Source organism: Bombina bombina, chromosome 6 (assembly GCF_027579735.1).
Source record: "Bombina bombina isolate aBomBom1 chromosome 6, aBomBom1.pri, whole genome shotgun sequence".
In the NCBI taxonomy this organism is placed as follows: domain Eukaryota; kingdom Metazoa; phylum Chordata; class Amphibia; order Anura; family Bombinatoridae; genus Bombina; species Bombina bombina.
Genome location: NC_069504.1, coordinates 312,033,241 through 312,052,730, shown reverse-complemented (window position 1 = coordinate 312,052,730; position 19,490 = coordinate 312,033,241). Strand labels below are relative to the sequence as shown.

The 19,490-nt window shown below is 38.0% G+C and overlaps 1 protein-coding gene across 1 annotated transcript in view; it reads left to right on the top strand.

Annotated features, from left to right (window-relative positions):
* METTL25 (methyltransferase like 25) overlaps positions 1–19,490 on the top strand; it is a gene marked incomplete in the record, with an annotated part of 826,773 nt that overhangs the window by 695,272 nt on the left and 112,011 nt on the right. The window contains 1 exon segment of the mRNA XM_053716932.1: positions 12,244–12,337. Coding sequence (XP_053572907.1) covers positions 12,244–12,337 — 94 coding nt within the window.

Below are 19,490 nucleotides of genomic sequence, written 5' to 3'. Positions count from 1 at the left end.
TTGAATGTTACCAAATAATATATAATTCATATGGCAACTACTATGGGGTAAATTTACCATCCGTCAGACGGACAGGGTCCGAAATAGTGAACCTGTCTTCCTTCAGTCACCACAAAAATGATCATTGCACACAAGGATTCTTGTGCAATGGTGCTCCCTGCTCTGGCTCAGCCAGTCGTGCTAGAGCAGGGAATGTCAATCACCCTGAACGAGCGACTGTCGGGGTGATTGATCTCCACTTCTAAAGTGACGGAGAGGGGAAAAAAACAGTTTTTACTTCTTAAATATGTGGAGTAGGCTCACTTATGCAAACCTGCTCCACATAGCCGTAAAAGGTGCCAACGCAGCTTGATAAATTTACCCTTATGAGTCCATAAAATGTTTTAGTAGTGCAGTATGCAATAGCAAGCTACAAGAACACAGACTTCACACACAGAGAAATGTAATGGCGCTAACTCTCTTAGGAACAATGAATAAAGTTTATGAATAGAGGATAAATGAAAAGAAATGACACACTAATATATACCACCTATAAAAATGGAATAGCCAAAGGGTAATAGGGATTACCCAAGAATATGGAGTCAAATATATGAGCAATATATAAAAAAACTTATAAATATATATATATGTATATTACCACCTCCAGATGAAGTAATGTAAAAACCCACTTGAGACCTCTGCTGCTTGTTTGCCAAATGTATCCTTCGTACCGCTTGTAGTAGAGCAGGAACTTTCCAACTGAAAGAAAAAAGCGCAAACAGGACTCAAGTGCAATAATAAACACAGTGGCACCAGCGCTCTAAAATTTCACACTTACAATGTTTATTATTAAAAATAGCATTTCAAAACATCAAAACACGACTTTCGTCCTCAATATTCAAAGCTTCAGAAACACTCTCCCTTCTGTGATAATACAGTTCGTTTTCCGTGTCCGCCGGAACTTAGAAAGTTTTAGGGGGAGGTTTGCTGTGCAAAATCCGGAAGCCCTGTGAGTGTATTCCTCTTAGGACTAGGGACTACGGATCCTCAGAAAGGTCACAACTCCTCGGTGATCACGATACCTATTATTCTCCCTGAGGAAGTCTGCACGATAGCAGATGAAACGCGTTGGTGTATTTGCCGAGGAGTTGTGACCTTTCTGAGGATCCGTAGTCCCTAGTCCTAAGAGGAATACGCTCACAGGGCTTCCGGATTTTGCACAGCAAACCTCCCCCTAAAACTTTCTAAGTTCCGGCGGACACGGAAAACGAACTGTATTATCACAGAAGGGAGAGTGTTTCTGAAGCTTTGAATATTGAGGACGAAAGTCGTGTTTTGATGTTTTGAAATGCTATTTTTAATAATAAACATTGTAAGTGTGAAATTTTAGAGCGCTGGTGCCACTGTGTTTATTATTGCACTTGAGTCCTGTTTGCGCTTTTTTCTTTCAGTTGGAAAGAACACAGACTTATAGTTTTGGTAGATTTGATAGATTTTATGGGGATTAGGTTATAGAGTTGAGGATATAAGAATTAATGACAATATTTTGAAACACCTTGTAGTGTATATAGAAAGAGGTGAAAGATAGATGCAAAGGACCCATTATCTATAAAGTAAGCATTTGAAGCCTTTTTTTCAGTGTCGCCTTTTTACAACATTCTATGGATTAAAATAAATCTTTATTTTATGAAATAATACATTTAAACAGTGCTTCTGGATAATTTTAATAATTGAAATCCCAGAAGCCCACAACAGCTTCTTTTGAATCCATAAGTCATTTTCATGATCATGTAATAACCAAATCTACTCAGTTACTTCCCAAAATCTGAAAGGTAAAACTTAGTTTTTATCATATTTCTTCCGGTAGCTTATTTTCCACAGTTCCATGAAACACAGCTTTGGAAACAGTGGTGTGGAATGGTTCATTTATTTCTATAAAAGAAGTAGAGCCTGTGCTTTAAAGGGACAGTAAACACCTTGTAATTACAAGACATTTATGTTGTAGAATAACATATTAGCCAAGTCTAAACATAATGAAAACAAATTAATATCCTATTTGCCGCATTTGTTTTCCAATAACCAAATTTCAACCACCACTGAAAGTATATTGCAGTTATTTTACTATGCTTATCTATAGATTGTATATTAACATCTCAAGTTGTTTAAAGTCCTTTTAATACTCATAAGTCTGCAGGTTAAAGAGATGGTTGATGGAAGCTGCAGCGAATACTAAAAATTTTTTTGAAACAACCAAAATGTCGAAATTTTTGTTACATTAAACAGAACATATTACAAAGGTAAGTTAATAATCCTGTAACAGTAAGAAAACATCTCCAGGTTCAGGCTAATTGCTTGGCTTATGTGGCATGTCTGAAGAAGCTAGGCAGACATCATTACATCAGAGCATGCATAATAGGAGGTAATGGCATGCTCAGTTGCTTGTAGTCCTGGGCACACTCTTCTTCTTTGTGAGGGGTGACCGATACATTGTCACCCGCTTCTCCCCTCTTTGGACAGAGTTTCACTCGTGAAGCGTGTATCCAGATGTCCCTGTCGTCAGTCAGTACTGCTGGTCACGGCTATCACAGTTATGGGTTTGCTGAACGGTAAACCTCCTTTATTGGATCTATTCAGCTGACGGATGCAGACCAGATCTCCGGGCTTGAAAGGATGAGTTGGTTCCTGTGCAGGGAGAGGTAAACGGAAGGATACATCACCATAGATGCCGTTCAACTTATCAATTAATTGCTTTACATATTGTTCCTTAATACAATCTAAATCACTATTCTTAATGATAAGCGAACCATTCACCCATGGAGTCGGGAATGGTCTACCCATTAAGACCTCAAATGGGGACAACATGGTTGTCCGATTTGGGGTCATTCGGATTTCTGCCAAAATTGCAGGTAAATACTGCTGCCATTTAACCCGTGTACCTGCTGTTGCCTTCAAATGTTTTTCCTTAATAGTACGATTCATTCTCTCTACTATCCCTGAGCTTTGAGGATGATATGGGATATGAAAGATCCAATTAATTCGTAACCATTGTCCTAACTCACGGGTAACCTTACAAATGAACGCTGGACCATTATCAGAATTTATCTGGAGCGGACAACAAAACCTAGGGATTTTTTCAGTGGCTAAAATTTTAGCAACTGTTTTTGCATCTTCCCTCTGGGTAACAAATGCTTCTGGTCACTTAGAAAACTGGTCAACGATAACAAGCAAATATAATTGTTTAGTGCCAGTCTTTGGAATGTGTGTCAATTTGCAGGTGTGTAAATGGGGCTGTAGGTGGGAGTAAGTGGTCATGTTGAGCCTTTTTAGGAATAACTGTATTTGCCTGTAAGCAGTATATACATCTGTTAATATATGCTTTGCAGTGTTCACCTATGTTTCTAATATAAAAGGACTGTTTCAGCAAGTTAACTGTTGGTTTTATACCTAGGTGTCTTACACCATGGGCTAGTGCTATAAAGAGCAGTGCACTGCATTCCAGTATACCCACCTTCCCCTCTTTGGAAAACAAACCTATCTCATCTAAAGTTAACCCGTTAGTGTTCCAGAAAGACCTGTGGCCCTCAGAAAAATGCATTTGCCAAGTCAATTACTGTAAATATACGGGTGTCATGTGGAATGGCCGTGAGTAAGGTTGTAGCATCGGGGGCAATAGGTACCACTTTATCGTTAATAGCCCTTAAACCTTGGACCAATCTATATTCATTATCCTTCTTTGGGACTGGGTTTATCGGGGTATTATAGGGGGAAACCACTGGGCACAGAATTCCTTTATCAAGGAACTCCTCTATCATAGATTTGATATCCTCCATCTTTTCCTTTGATAATTGTTACTGTTTTATGTATACCGGGGTAGTGTAGGGTTTTAACCTAGCCTTGTATAGGGTAAATTTAATCAACCTGACATCTAGTTTAGAAGATGCCCACACTGAGGGTGAATTTGTTTCAAGAATTCACCAGGTTTTAAATCCAGCCAATCAGAGACAAGCTGTTTTACCAATAAAGAAAATTGAGGCTGCATATTACCTATGCAAGTCTGGACCTTTAAAGAGCCCATCGCATTTTCTGACTCCATTCCAGCCTCTTCCTTCCAACATTTATAAAAGTGTTTAACAAGTTCAACCAATGTTTCCTTCTGATTTTGTTTGCAAGCTAATGCAATTGACATACTTTGCTTATCTTTCCATACTCATACACATTTCTACAGATAATTCTTCCCATATACCTGCCCTTTTAACAGGATTATTTAATGAATAACCTTTCGAGGTATCATTATCGATTTCACTAATGGTTTTAACTTTTTCCCAGTCCCATCCCGATTCAGTGTCATGATCTAATAGAGCATCTATAATAATACGTATGTCTGTTTGTGTCATGTTTTGTCCTTCTAACATGCGCTTTAAATATTGTATGCATGCGGACTAGTGCTATCTGGGGTTAGGTGCTCCCTTAGTAATTTTGCGCAACTCGCTAGGTGTTAAATGTTTAATTATGAGTTGATCACCTACAGTAAGAAAAGGCATCTGACAAGATACCTCATCATCTTCCTTTTTTATTTTAATATCCCTTCTCTTTCTTTCAGTGTTGATTTCTTCAAATTTTCTAAACTCATCGTTGTTTAGAAAATGAGTGAGGTGAGTGGTGTTCTACATAGGGGAGGGGATGGTATGGGAAGGGGAGGGGGAGGGAGGGTTGGTGTAGAGAAACCGGAGGGTATTGTACCACTCAAATAATTTTGCCTTGACCAGAGGGATGCTACTGTGATAGTTTGTAGTTCATCATCTATTGGAGCAGCTAGACTAGGGTACAATTTGTTATATGATAGTAATGATGGCTGTACCTGAGGTGGGGCTGAAGGGTTTAAATACACTATTTGTCTTTGCTTGTTCTTGTTCCCATTTTTCCCTTTTTTACCAATATTTGCCAATATGGGGCAACTGCCAACCAATTTTCACCACCCTTCTTCATATATGCCATATCCCAGCCGGGATCACCCTTATACCAAGGAAATGCCTCTTCATCACCTAGACACAACCCCTTTACAATATTCATATGAAATTTATTATTCTCCCCATCTCTAGGGAATGGATCAGAGCTTCTCATGGCCTCCGTCCATCCCGCTATGTTGTCTACCCAGGGAACAACAAATGTGTATTTCTCGGGTGACACCCTTCTCACATAATCTTTACAAGCCTCCCCTGGTCTAGGTGGTGGAAAATCTTTGGACTGGGATTTGCCCATTCTCAACTCTCAACTTATCGTATATGCAACAATACTTATTTCATACGTAACAATGCAATATCAACAACAAGTTAGTTATCTATCCTTTTGCAAAAATACTAACTATCTGGCCCGGCTGTACTGAACCGTGAAGGTCCGACAAAATCCCATAACCAGATATTGGGCTGAATGCTTAATTGTGCAAAAGGGTAAACTTTTATAACATTTAATCTATCTTCTGTTCGGTAACCACTGGCTTTCGATTTTACTCAGTGCGTCTTAAAACATCATCTAAGATTTATAACTTTATTCTATACATTACGTATAAAAAGATTAATACAAAAATCAACTTTATGAAAAATAAGACAGTAAATGTTAAGTATACAGTATTAGAGATTAACATATAAGCAATACATCTATCAGGCAACTCAGTAAACATAAAAGAATGACACACCACATTAACACAAAAAACGCCTGAATTCTGGTTACCAGTCTCCCAGTCAGTACCCAATATTTTCCTATGTTTCTACGCAAGAAACTTTTAAATACTTAAAAAAAACAGGTCTTACCGCAAGACCAAGTCTACCTTAGACTATAATTCAAAATTCTTCCCCTAAATTTAAGTAGGATGGGATATTTGTGGATCCCGGAATAAGTGAAGGGATTATGTATATAAAAACAACACCGTTGCACTTACCTCACGGGGTCACGTATCCCATCCCACCGCTGCCACCATGTAGTAGGGGTAATTCCCGGCTGGGGGTCCCTGACTGGGAGTGGGTTGGCACCTTCTTTCAGCAGAGCCCTGGGGACCACCAAGAAACAGAATAAACGCAGACACAGGGTAGTTTCTCAGTAGTTCCATTTATTTGCAGTAACACAATAATCTTTATAGTTCAGAAAAGGAGAAGTAATGGCGGATAGCCTATATATGGTTATATCATATTTGATTATCATATTTGCTTGTCAGCAGTGCATAATATGTCATTGTCAGCAGTACATAATTTGTGTCTCTTTAAGCAGTACATAATTCGTATATTTGCCAGCAGTACATAATATCTCTCTTTGTCAGCAGTACATAATATCATCTGGCAGCATAGACAATATGGATAACAAAGTAGATATGTAAAGTGTTAGCTATTAGAACCTGTAACGTTACCTTGTAACACAGTATAGTAATATATCACAACACAGTAACCCTGTATATATTCCTACATTCCCCTCTTTGATCACGCACGTGATCACGATGGGTGAGGGAGGGACCTCATAGTTTCATAGTATTGGTCCTGAGTGTCACAAATGACACCCTTAATTCGTCGTCTGAGAGAGCAGGATAGATATAAGTTATAGATAGTTAACATAAATAAAACGAGGACAATAGCAGTCATAGGGTAAAAAGCACTTTGTAGCATGCTAGTACCAGTGGTAGACCATCCGGTCAGGGAATCATACCAATGATGAGCAAGGTCATGTTGTATCTGTATGAGACCAAAAGGAGTTTATTAGCAACAACATTGGTTATAATGTGTCCATGTATAATGTCGTCAGAGTGTTTACGTAAGTGTTCAAAACATTCCTTCTAATAGTGTAGTAAATTATGCAAAACATTAGTGGGAAATAAGTAGTTGTGAATTTCAATGGGGAGTAGTTGGGGTTTATAGAGAATATTAATAGTTTTAGTGGTGGTGGGGGGGGGGGTGAATAATAACTAAAATTGTTCCAGTGGAAAAATGTGATATTATAGACACAACTGGAAAATGGCAAATGATGATCCACGATAGGGATACCAACAGGGAGTGAAGTAACCATGCAAAGAGTCTGGGGTGCTATTTCAAGAAGGAGAGAATGAGAAATGGGGTAGACTGTCCACTTACAGGAGTTGATGATACCTGGCTGCTAGTAAACAGGGCTCAACTATGGGGGATGTATGTCGACAAGCGTAGCCACGGTCAGTAAGAGAACAATGGTCCAGAGACAGGGTACAACTAGGGGATTTGGTGATATATGTACCAACAAGGGTAGGATATCACCAAGAAAGGTTAGTGTACAAAAGGTCATGAGAAAGGTAAGGGAAGGTAAAGTATTTACAGGCCACAGTCAGAGATGTCGGGGTGTAAAGGGTTAAGGATACAAGACAATGATGTGTGGATACAGAGTTATGAATATAAGCATGACAATCAACAGTATCTGGATGATAAGAAATCCACAAATCAGAATCCTGTAATGCAAGTAGCCTGCACAGTTTTTGTGATTTGGGGAGTGTAAGAATGTTTTCTAACCCCAAACGCTGCTGTGACATATACACATATCTCAATCCACACAAGGACCAATATCAAGTGTCATTTAAGGCTCTGGCCACCCCGGACGTGATTGCTAAACTGACATTGTTTAAATAATGGAACATGTGGCCTTCTAATTTTAGACCCTCTGCTTGAGAAGCATATAAGGTAGGAGCCCAATGGCCAATAAGGTTTAGTGACTGAGAAACATCATCCCCGACAGTGGATAACTTATTCCTAATAACCTCACTGTCAATACCATTCAAAACACCAAGTGTTGTACCTGTAGCTCCCAAAAGGGTATCGTACCATTCACGTCTAAAACGGGTGGTGGAGCAGACTGAAACATTGGGTGAGGAGATGTTAATGGTCAAATTTAAAGTCTGCTGGATAGTAGAGTTGTTTTGGCACGTGTGTGGTATAGGAGTTAGTAGTAGAAGGGGAAGGCAGTAACATACAGTCATAGGAAATCCAATGTAAATCATACAGGGGATTATTATTTTGGTCAAAGGGGGGCAAAATAACCCATAAGTAGTTAATGTGGTCCCAGCAGGCCAAGAAACATTAGCAGGGATTGGAAGCAAAGTTAAACTGGTATTTGTAAGGGAGCAAGATGAAATGGCAGATTGGACATTGTGTGAAATGGGGCTGTCAACAGAAATACCTATATTACCAAGGATAGGTGTAATCAAAATGTTACAATTTGTCTGTTGCGTTGTAACCATTAGCTTCTGGGATATAGGATGGAAACATATAGAGTTATTGTTTAGGGGAGAAATGGTTGCCCATTTAAGGGAAGTTTCTTTGGCACGGGAACCATTAAGGTGGATATAGGTCCTGATTCCAGGGCTACATAGGTGTACAGATGTTCTTAGTAGTTTATTTATCCTAGTTAGGTTGTGGGATGGTGCGTGATACAATGGTTTCATGTGTGAACACAAGATAAGTACCCATATTATATTCAATGTGACATTCTGCCCTTCTATCGTGGATACATATGTAGGGGTAGAAATGTTATAAGTAGCTAAATAAAGAAGTGTTGTGTGATATGTAAAGGGTTTGTTAACAAACCAGGGAGGGACGTAGGACAGGAGGTGACGTGTAAAGTTAGTGTAGGAGGTGACTCTTAAACTACATTGTTGTTTATGTGCAGGTTTCACATTAAGTCTTCTAGTCACTTTGTTGTAACAAAGATTCAGATCCTCACCTTCAAGAATGATCATTTCACAGTATGATCCCATAGTACAGTATTTATGTTCCTCACCTACCAACTGATATGAATATGGAGCACTAACTTTACTGGTCCATCCAAACACATCAGCACATTCATCCCCACCATCCCCTTGAAATGTAACCCACCCGTAGTGGGGCAGACAGTGTACCTGTTGACGTTTTATTTGCGGAGTAGCCCTGCGGGTGCGCTGTACAATTTTCCTAGATTCAAAAGATGCTAGAGGTGCATATGGGTGGGGCAACAGATCAGGAAATGAAAGGGGTGCGTCGTTATTTGGAAGTATTACGGTACAGACAGAGGTAAGGTCACCACTAGATTCCCTATAGAACCAACAGGAAAAATAGATTGTGGGAAGAAAAACAAAAGAAAAAATGACAACCAGGAGTAAAACCACCCAACCAGGGCTGTCCCATAAAGGATTCATGACTATAAGGAGGTATATGTTGGGGGGGAAGTGTCAGGATGAGTTTCACAGTCGGGACTAGTGTCAAAGTTAAGCCTGAGTATAGGTGGGACCAAGGGGCAGTAAGTTAGGTGGTGTTCTATATCTTTCTGTAACAGTTCATACAAATTTTTTTAAAAAGCTAATTGTTTACTCAGCTCGTTATTCTGCTGCTCTAAGCGCTGCTGTGCTTCATGTGCACGTGTAGCACTTGCTAATCTTTTCTCTCTGCTTTTCCTAGCTGCTAGTCTATTACGGGCCCTAGTCTCCTGTCATCTAGCTTCCTCCTCCTCGTCAGTGGTAGCAAGGATCTCGTCACGATGTCTGGGAGTAATGGAAGTAGATTCACGGTTTCCTCTTAACCCAGTTACTGCTAACCCAGTTTCTGCCCACTGCTGTACTACCGCAAGGGGACACTTGTACAGAGTAAAGAAGAGGGAAACAATGATTAATCTCAGTGGGTGCCGATATATGTGGAAGAAGAAGGGGGGCTCCTCCTGTATTGAAGGGGGGGTGATTCCCCTTCTATTGGAGGAGGAGGAGGAGGAGGAGTGGATATAGGTTCAGGTTTTATAGGAGTGAGACTCAATAAGCTACACAAATGCCTTTACTTCCTATAAAGGAGTGTCTGTGTAGTGTATTTGTGCTAGGTAAAGGGTGCTGAAACAATGTCCACACTGTTCATCAGCCGGTTGTCTGGCGATATGGTAGCTGGTTTGGTCTTCGGGGTGTTATCAATGTTCTCTATCACCCAAGGTGCACACACTACCATAGAAAGATCTGGTGTTGGGGCGGTTGGACTTGGATGCCGAGTATGGGGTTCTGGAATACCGTCCGTTGTCTGTGTCTTTATGACAGTGTTGATTTTCAGAAGATAAATGTGCAGGCTTAGGAGCAGCAAGTGGACCCTTGTAGGAGGGCTTTTCAGAGATAATTTTAATATTGCAGCTACAAGATTAATTTACATTTATTCCCCTTTTACTGTCCCTTTAGTGAAAATAAATACAAAACATCACTTTTAAGTAATTGACTCCCCACCAATTGCTGTATCACGTCTGGCCCCCAGCCCTGATTTGAGATAACTTATGTACCTTCTCTAAAGCACTGCAGTGGGTTGGGGTTACTGTCTCGGAATGTGTAGTGTTACCTAGGGTTTTGAGAGGTTCTCAGGTGTTCAGCCTAGTCTCACAGATACGGAGGGGTTGCTAAGCAACTTCTATAAAGTATGCATTATTCTCACAATCCATCATATTTTGTTTCTACTTTGCATGTGAGTTACGTTCTGTCCATTTGTTAAAAAATGTAAATCTTGACATTTCATGTGCTTCATGGTAGAGACGGTGTTAGGCTGAGTCTGGCCATTTAAAGATAGTGATCTGCTGTTAAGTAAACTACCGGTTACATCATTGAAGTTAAATATCCATTACAGGGAGATTATACCACTCTACACATGTACGGTTGCACTTCAGTCTAGAGCTCAGCTCTTGCCTGATGTAGCCGCATTTGTCTGCATTGTCCCTTTTAAAAGGGACATTCCTGTCAAAATGTATATGCACATTGATGAATTACATCTTTTTACAGAAACATCTTTGCAAAAAAAAAAGTAAAATCTTTTTAAAGTGAAAGACAAGTCCTGGGACTCAACATCTCACTGTTGGCAATCAGTTTTAAAAATGAAACACTAATTCATTTTGAAACTCTCTTATTTAGATAGAACAGAGAATATTTGAATATTGTCTTTATGACTATGACTACACAAAAAGTATGCAGAAGTGGGTTTTTTTTTTTATTTGAAGCATACATTTTTTTTATTTAGAAATGGAAGTTAACATATATTTTGCATATCCATTAAAGAAAAACAAATCTATAAAAAAATTATTCTTGTTGCTTGTGGTTATAATATAAGTAATGTAAGTGCTATCAATAAATGTGTTGAATAGGTGGTGGATTCAATATATTTCTTTTTTATATTGATCAAGCAAGATAAACTAGTAACTGGTGCATATTTGTAGTGAAGAAATTGTGCACATGAGTTTGACTTCCTCCTTAAAGGGACAGTATACACTAATTTTCATTTAACTGCATGTAATAGACACTACTATAAATAATAATATGCACAGATACTGATCTAAAAATACAGTATAAAACAGTTTAAAAACTTACTTAGAAGCTCCCAGTTTAACACTGTTGAAAATGTTAGCTGGAACACCCACTGCAAGTGGTTCTATAGCCCAAATTTGGGGCATGGTTAGGAGTCTGAAAATCAGCTCAATGTTATTTAAAAATAAGCAAAACTATACATTTTGTTTTTAAAACAAAAAGCTGTATAGGCTATATAAATGGATCATCTACAAAACATTTATGCAAAGAAAAATCTAGTGTACAATGTCCCTTTAAGCATTATGGATTTGTGAATGGCAAACATAGCTGAAGCATGTTAGCTTGTCCTACACACACATGCTGTCCCCAAATGGAAATGTGGGTTCTCATATAATTGCAGGTGTGTAGTTGCAGCCTTTTTTTCTGTGCTTCTTCCTCAGATTAATAACCTATTATGTACATAATCTGCAGGCTTGGTTCTCTGCCAAACTCTTGTTAAGAATCATAGCTACAAAGGAGAGACTGCTAATAATGGTGGGGATAGACAGCTGGACCAAAGGGAAAAGAGACTGCCAGGGTGAAATGTTGAGAGAGGGGAGTAGGAACGGCAGACGGCCAGGAGTTGAAGAGAATAAAAGCTAGGGAAAGGGGTGCAGAGATTACATCCAAATTGTATCCAGCTCCTCCTAATCGCTTATGAACAATGTGATATTTTGCTGCTAGAAGCCAAACATCCCATTCAATTCAATGAGCAATCTTAGAATATATCAGTGCAGCTCACCTCTAGAAACGGTGTAGCAGCACTCTATAAAAATAAGTAATTGCCTGAGCTCCTTTGCATTAGGGGATGCTACGGAAATGAAATGCAGACAATAGCATATCTAGTAGGAACATATGTGAATATTTGTGCTGAAATTTGTTGAAAGCATATGATCAAAATAATAAAAATAAAAAAAAATTATATTTTACAGTGACAAGCGAGTTGGAAAGATTTTTACCAAGTCATCAAGCTTTACTGATTACGTCAGATGGTCTCTAAGAAAACTTGGACAAGATGATTCAAAGGTCAGTGCAATCTCATAATGTGAGATGTCATTTAATTGTAATTCAATCTCTGCGTGACTTGTCTTCAGCTTGCAGACTAAAGTAAAGGATCTGTACTGGTTTTACAATTTACATTTTATTTCATGTACACCACATTTTTTATTATGTGTTTGAAAAGGGAAAATACAAGTGTCCAAGACTTGGAGACACTTTCTTACTCAGAAGCTCAGAGTATTGTGTGCTGTGGAAAATAAACCGTAATTTTAATTTTTATTAAATGGATAGTAAATACATTGTAATTACAATATATGTTTGCTGTCTTAACATACTAGGTAAGAGTGAAACCCTTTTAAATGTATTAATACCTTGTTTTATGCAGTTGTTTTCTTTAGCCAGTTTTTTTATTGATTTATTTTGAGAACCCAGTCAGGACTTTTTACTGCAATAGTTAGAGCTAGCCACTCATTGTGTTGGCAACACTCCCAATTGTTTTGTAGTTACCTGATAATCTCTGCTGGAGCCATTTTGGGACAGATTTGTGGCAGGGTTAGGTCTGTGGCGCTTGCCATGTGCATTTTCAATTCCTAGAATTAAAAAACTCTTAGATAAATTGCAAGAAATGGTACACAATTAATAAACATATATTGCAATGTTGCTTTACTATGCATACTAAAGCATTCTATAATACAACCCCAAATTGTCCCTTTAAAGGAACCATCTAATATAAGAATGTTTTAATCCGTTTAATCACAGAATATTTGTATTACTGATCCTAGCTTACTATTTTTTTAACTCCCACAACATGGATCAACATTCCACTCAGGAGCAGCAAACATCAGTATAAGCCATCCAGTGGAATGCCCAGCTGTATTAAAACATGTAGTTTTTGCATAAGAATATTCCTTTAGTTTCATATTATTTTGCACACTTTTCTTCAGGATTCTGGGTAAACTGTAAATTTCACACCTTTCCCTAGATACAGCTATTGATTAAGCTCATAGACACTTTTAGATCTAATAACAGCTATTCACAATATTGATGTCTTAAGAATGATAATCCGATTTCTATTACAAACCTAAAATTAATCAAAGGAAGAAGATTTTTCAAACATTGATTTTACCTTGTCAAGTTTACATGAGGTTTTTATTATTGTTTTTTATGTTTTGTTTTGTTTTAATTGGGCTGTTACTGACATACACTTAAAGTTCTGGCACAAATTCATTTTCCAGTTTACTAATTAATTCATAATCAAATAGATTACGAGTTTTGCTTTATGAGTGAAAAAGCATCGTTATGCTTCATAACGATGCTTTTTTTTCTAACGCCGCTATTACAAGTCTTGTCAGAATAGGTGTACCGAACACCTTTTTGGCCGTCACACAACTTCAGTACCACACTTTTAAAAAAGCCATTTTTCAATGGGATTCCCATAGCGCCGGTATTACGAGTTTGCCTGGGAGGCCAAAAAGTGAGCAGTACACCCTATACTGACAAGATCCGTAAACACTAAATTGCACAAAATAAAAAGCGGAAATATTAAAAAATAAAAACGAATTACTCCTAATCTAATAGCCCTATCAAAATAATAAAGCCCCCCCAAAATATAAAAAACCCTAGCCTACACTAAACTGCTGCTTAAAAGGGCCTTTTGCGGAGCATTTCCCCAAAGAAATCAACTCTTTTACCTGTAAAAAAAATTACAAACAACCCCCCAACAGTAAAACCCACCACCCACACAACCAAACCACCCAAATAAAAACCCTGAAAAGGGCATTTGGCGGGGCATTTAGCTCTTTTACATTGCCAAAACCCTAAGCTAAAAATAAAACCCACCCAATAAGCCCTTAAAAAAAAAACAGACAATCAACTTACAGTTTTCGAAGATCGGACATCCATCCTCATCCAGGCGGCAGAAGTCCTCATCAAAGCTGGCAGACGTCTTCATCCAAGCGGCAGAAGTCTTCAGCCAGACGGCATCTTCTATCTTCATCCATCCGGCGCAGAGCGGGTCCATCTTCAAGACATCCGGTGCAGAGCATCCTCTTCTTCCGATCGTCGCTGGAAAATGAAGTTTCCCTTTAAGTGACGTCATCCAAGATGGGGCCCTTACATTCCGATTGGCTGATAGAATTCTATCAGCCATTAGGAATTAAAGGGCAAAAAATCCTATTGGCTGATCCAAACAGCCAATAGGATTGAGCTTTAATCCTATTGGTTGATCCAATCAGCCAATAGGATTGAGCTTGCATTCTGTTGGCTGATTGAAATAGCCAATAGAATGCAAGCTCAATCCTATTATTTAGGTGACGGCGATGTTAAGGGTGGCAGATTAGGGGTTAATAACATTTTGTAGGTTGCAGCGACGTCGGGCTCGGCAGATTAGGGGTGTTTAGACGTGGTTTTTATGTTAGGGTGTTAGGTTTAAACATAACTTTTTCTTTCTCCATAGACATCAATGAGGCTGCGTTACGGAGCTTTTGTTTCCGCAATTGCAGGTGTTAGGCTTTTTTTTTTTGCTGGCTCTCTCCATTGATGTCTATGGTTAAATCGTGCACAAGCACGTCAAAGCAGCGCTTTGATTTGGGTGAGGTATGGAGCTCAACGCCACCATATCGCCCGCGCAAGCCTGCTTTTTACAAACTTGTAATAGCAGCGCTATAGGGAGGTGAAATACCGCCACTTTTGTGGCGGTCGTTAATTTTCCTATAGAGCTCAAAACTCGTAATCTAGCTAATTGTTAATCACTTGTGTGAGAAAAGTTGTAAAATAATGGAAATATAAATTAGATAAAACCATATAAACAATTTAACCAACAGATGTTCCCTAGAAATTTCTACAAAACCGTTAATTCATACACTGGGGATCTGAGGATAGGATAGGACAGGACTTGTGTCTCAATAGATCATATTCATAACTATAGCTCTTAAAACAGTTTTTTAAATTTCCCAACTTTATGCATGATTGTTTTCTGTTTACTTGTAATAATTGTTTTGTGTTTTTAAAATAATAAGAATAAACTGGAATATTATTTTTTCTTTTTAAACAAAATGAAGAATGCTTGAGAAAGTATTTCTATGTTGTTTCCACTGTCCCCTATCATGAGTATCAAACTAAAGCTAAATAATAGCAGCTGGTGCTTTGTCACGGAACACTGGATGGAATCTTTGGCATAGACAAATACTTAACACAATATATGACATTGATACTCTTCATACCAGGACAAATGCAAATACCTATCACATTTACATATTGTAGATACCTTTTATATTTATTGATATTTTGTCAGCACTGTTTATTTAACACAATACCTAAAGTCTCTTCACATTATTTACCATGATACCATCCCGTTGTATTAATAAAGTTATGATTTTTACTGAGGAACCTTTAAAGAGATTAAAGTATAACAAGCGATTTACATACAAAATAAATGTTTAAACAAAACTGTAATTTATAGTAGTAAAATATGCAATGAATTGAAGACTGAGACACACCCCTTTTAAAGCTTCTTGAACATTGTTTATTTTATTTCCTTTGCTTTGACTAATTAGGGACAAATCTAAATATATTCTTGCACATGTCAACATATCACTGTGCATTATGTAGTTGTGTCAGAGTTTTGCATTCCACAGAACGTTCTCCAGACAATTTTCAGAGTTAAAGGGTCATGATACCCAATTTTTTTCTTTCATGATTTAGAAAGAGCATTTCATTTTAAACAACTTTCTAATTTACGTCTATGATCTAATTTGCTTCATTCTCTTGATATCACCTGCTGAAAAGCATATCTAGATATGCTCAGTAGCTGCTGATTGGTTGCTGCACATAAAGGCCTTGTGTGATTGGCTCACACATGTACATTGCTATTTCTTCAACAGATGATATCTAAAGAATTGAGCAAATTAGATAATAGAAGTAAATTGGAAAGTTGTTTAAAATTGCATGCCCTATTTGAATCATGAAAGTTTAATTTTGACTAGACTGTCCCTTTAAATTACTGTATAAGCAGCAAAAACAAATAATGAAAGTGTATTGCAAAGTTTCTTAATTTTATGAGCAATAAAATTACCAAACCATGCATTATTTTTATTACTTTTTGCTTACTATTTTTTAGCATTCCTTTTTTGTTTGTAGTTTTACTGAGTTCACATTCTACAGTTGTCAAAACCTGATTATATGGGCTTGTAAAAAAATAAATATACAGTATATATATATAAATCTTATTTGGTGGAGTGTGTTTTGCAAACTGTTTTGAGTTTTTGTCCTTAAACCATGACAATCGTGTTATAGACTGGCCTGGCAAATACACACACTTTATAGTTCCCATGAATGCTCCTTTTGACCTCCGGAATCATTTTTACAGATTCACAGCACATAAAGCATCTCTGGGAAACAATGTTTTTTGTAGCTAAGCAAATTCCAAAATGTACCAATAAATATGGGCAATAGATCAAACATAATATAATTGATAGAGTTTATTCTATTGTGTCTGCCAAAATAGATCTAGTCAAACATTTGTTTTCCTGTGGGATTTGTATGAGGTATGTTCATTAAAGAGTAGTACCTATAGAAGCAATACTAGAAAGTTGTTACAATAAAAAAAGTCTTCCTGTACTTAGTAATGGGCTCCAGATCATATTAAAGCAGTTTAAGGGTGTGGTCTAGGGTATATACAATGGAAACTATATAATAGCAAAAGTATGGCATCATTTATTACATATAATTATGTGTTTGTGAGCCGGTGCTTTCTTTTTGTGTCACACTTGCTAAATTAGTAATCTATAGATGTGAAATCCATTCTTTACTAGAAGCTATGTGGAAGGTGTATGTAGCGTGTGTTGGACACCTCGTTATGAAAGCGTCCTGTGAATACCTTTAGGTATCTGGTATTTGAGGAGTAACAGGTGCGCAGACTATACAGAATTTCATAATAGTTTTCATATTACTTTATGCATTAACAAAAAAGTGAAGCTCTAAAGGAGCATGCAACGGTGGAATAAAACTGCTCTAACCCAGAGGTAACCATCTTTCTTCTTGCTTTAAAATGTCATTAGTGTACTTTTAATTTTATGTAACTTTCCTGATTTCTGTTTGTTAGGACTATTCATTTAATATAGTGATACAACACAATTATGAGAAGTGAGATATAACACACAATAAACAGTTTAGGATATGTTTGCTTCATTATTTGGTTTAAGCCCCCCAGTGTGCCCAATCATCCTGATTCACTGCTGTAAGCTGATGGCAGATCAAGGTAAAGTTTAACAAGTTCAAGTTTTGAAATGATTTATAAATATATAGTCAAATGCTTGCCATTTGCAGTTATGTGCTGGCTAATAAGCACCTATGTATATGGCTGTAAGCAGGCTATTAACTCTTATGTATATGACTGTATGTAGACTGATTAGTTGCTTTGCATACGGCTGTAAGCAGTCTATTAACTCTTATGTATTTGACTGTATGCAGACTGATTAGTTGCTTTGCATATGGCTGTAAGCAGGCTATTAACTCTTATGTATATGACTGTATGTAGACTGATTAGTTGCTTTGCATATGGCTGTAAGCAGTCTATTAACTCTTATGTATTTGACTGTATGCAGACTGATTAGTTGCTTTGCATATGGCTGTAAGCAGGCTATTAACTCTTATGTATCTGACTGTATGTAGACTGATTAGTTGCTTTGCATACGGCTGTAAGCAGTCTATTAACTCTTATGTATCTGACTTTATGCAGACTGATTAGTTGTTTTGCATATGGCTGTAAGCAGTCTATTAACTCTTCTATATATGACTGTATGTAGACTGATTAGTTGTTTTGCATATGGCTGTAAGCAGTCTATTAACTCTTATATATATGACTGTATGTAGACTGATTAGTTGTTTTGAATATGGCTGTAAGCAGTCTATTAACTCTTATGTATCTGACTTTATGCAGACTGATTAGTTGTTTCACATATGGCTGTAAGCAGGCTGATCAGCTGTCATGTATATGGCTGTACACAGGTCAATTAGCTATACAATCTACTAAAGGTAAATATAAAATCTCCAATTTAAAACCGTTAGTTGTAAGAAATATTTAACAGTGATTTAAATATTTGCAAAGTGTTATTTTAGTGTAGAGCTGTTTATCTCCTTTCATTGTTCTTTAAATATCTAATTTTCAATCGGCTAGATTACGAGTTTTGCGTTATGAGCGGCGGGGTGCTAACTTGCAAGTTATTGTCACCGCTCAACTCCCTACAGCGCTGGTATTACAGGTTTACATAAACCCGGCGTTAGCAGGCAATATTGCAGCGTAAAGCAAAATTGAGCTCCATACCGCACTCCAATACCAGCGCTGCGGTGAGCTGGTTTTACATCAATGGGGAGAGCCGGCTGAAAAAAAGCCTAACTCCTGCAATAAAGGAGCGCAAAGTTCCGTAACGCAGCCCCATTGATTCCTATGGGGAAACAAAATTTATGTTTACACCTAACACCCTAACATAAACCCCGAGTTTAAACACCCCTTATCTGCCGCCCCCGACATCGCCGCCACCTACATTATACTTATTAACCCCTAATCTGCTGCCCCCGACATCGCCGCCACCTACCTACACTTATTAACCCCTAATCTTCCGCCTCCAATGTCGCCGCCACCTACATTACACTTATTAACCCCAATCTGCCGCCCACCTACACTTATTAACCCCTATTTCTCTTGTAAGGTGTATCCAGTCCACGGGTTCATCCTTTACTTGTGGGATATTCTCCTTCTTAACAGGAAATGGCAAAGAGAGCACACAGCAGAGCTGTCCATATAGGTCCCCCTCTAGCTCCACCCCCCAGTCATTCTCTTTGCCGGCTCTAAGCAATAGGGTCCCTCTCGGAAGGATAAAGTGAATGTGGTGTTAGATTTGTAGTTTTTGTTCTACAAAGCAACAGTTTGTTATTTTAAATGGTACCGGTGTGTACTATTTACTCTCTAGCAGACAAGAGATGAAGATTTCTGCAGGGAGGAAAATGATTTTAGCATGTTGTAACTAAAATCCACTGCTGTTCCCACACAGGACTGAGTAGTACAAGAAAACTTCAGTTGGGGGGAACGGTTTGCAGGTTAGGCTGCAATAAGGTATGTTCAGTCATTTATTTCTAGACAAGACTGGGATAATGCTAGAAAAGGACTGATAAGATCCCCATG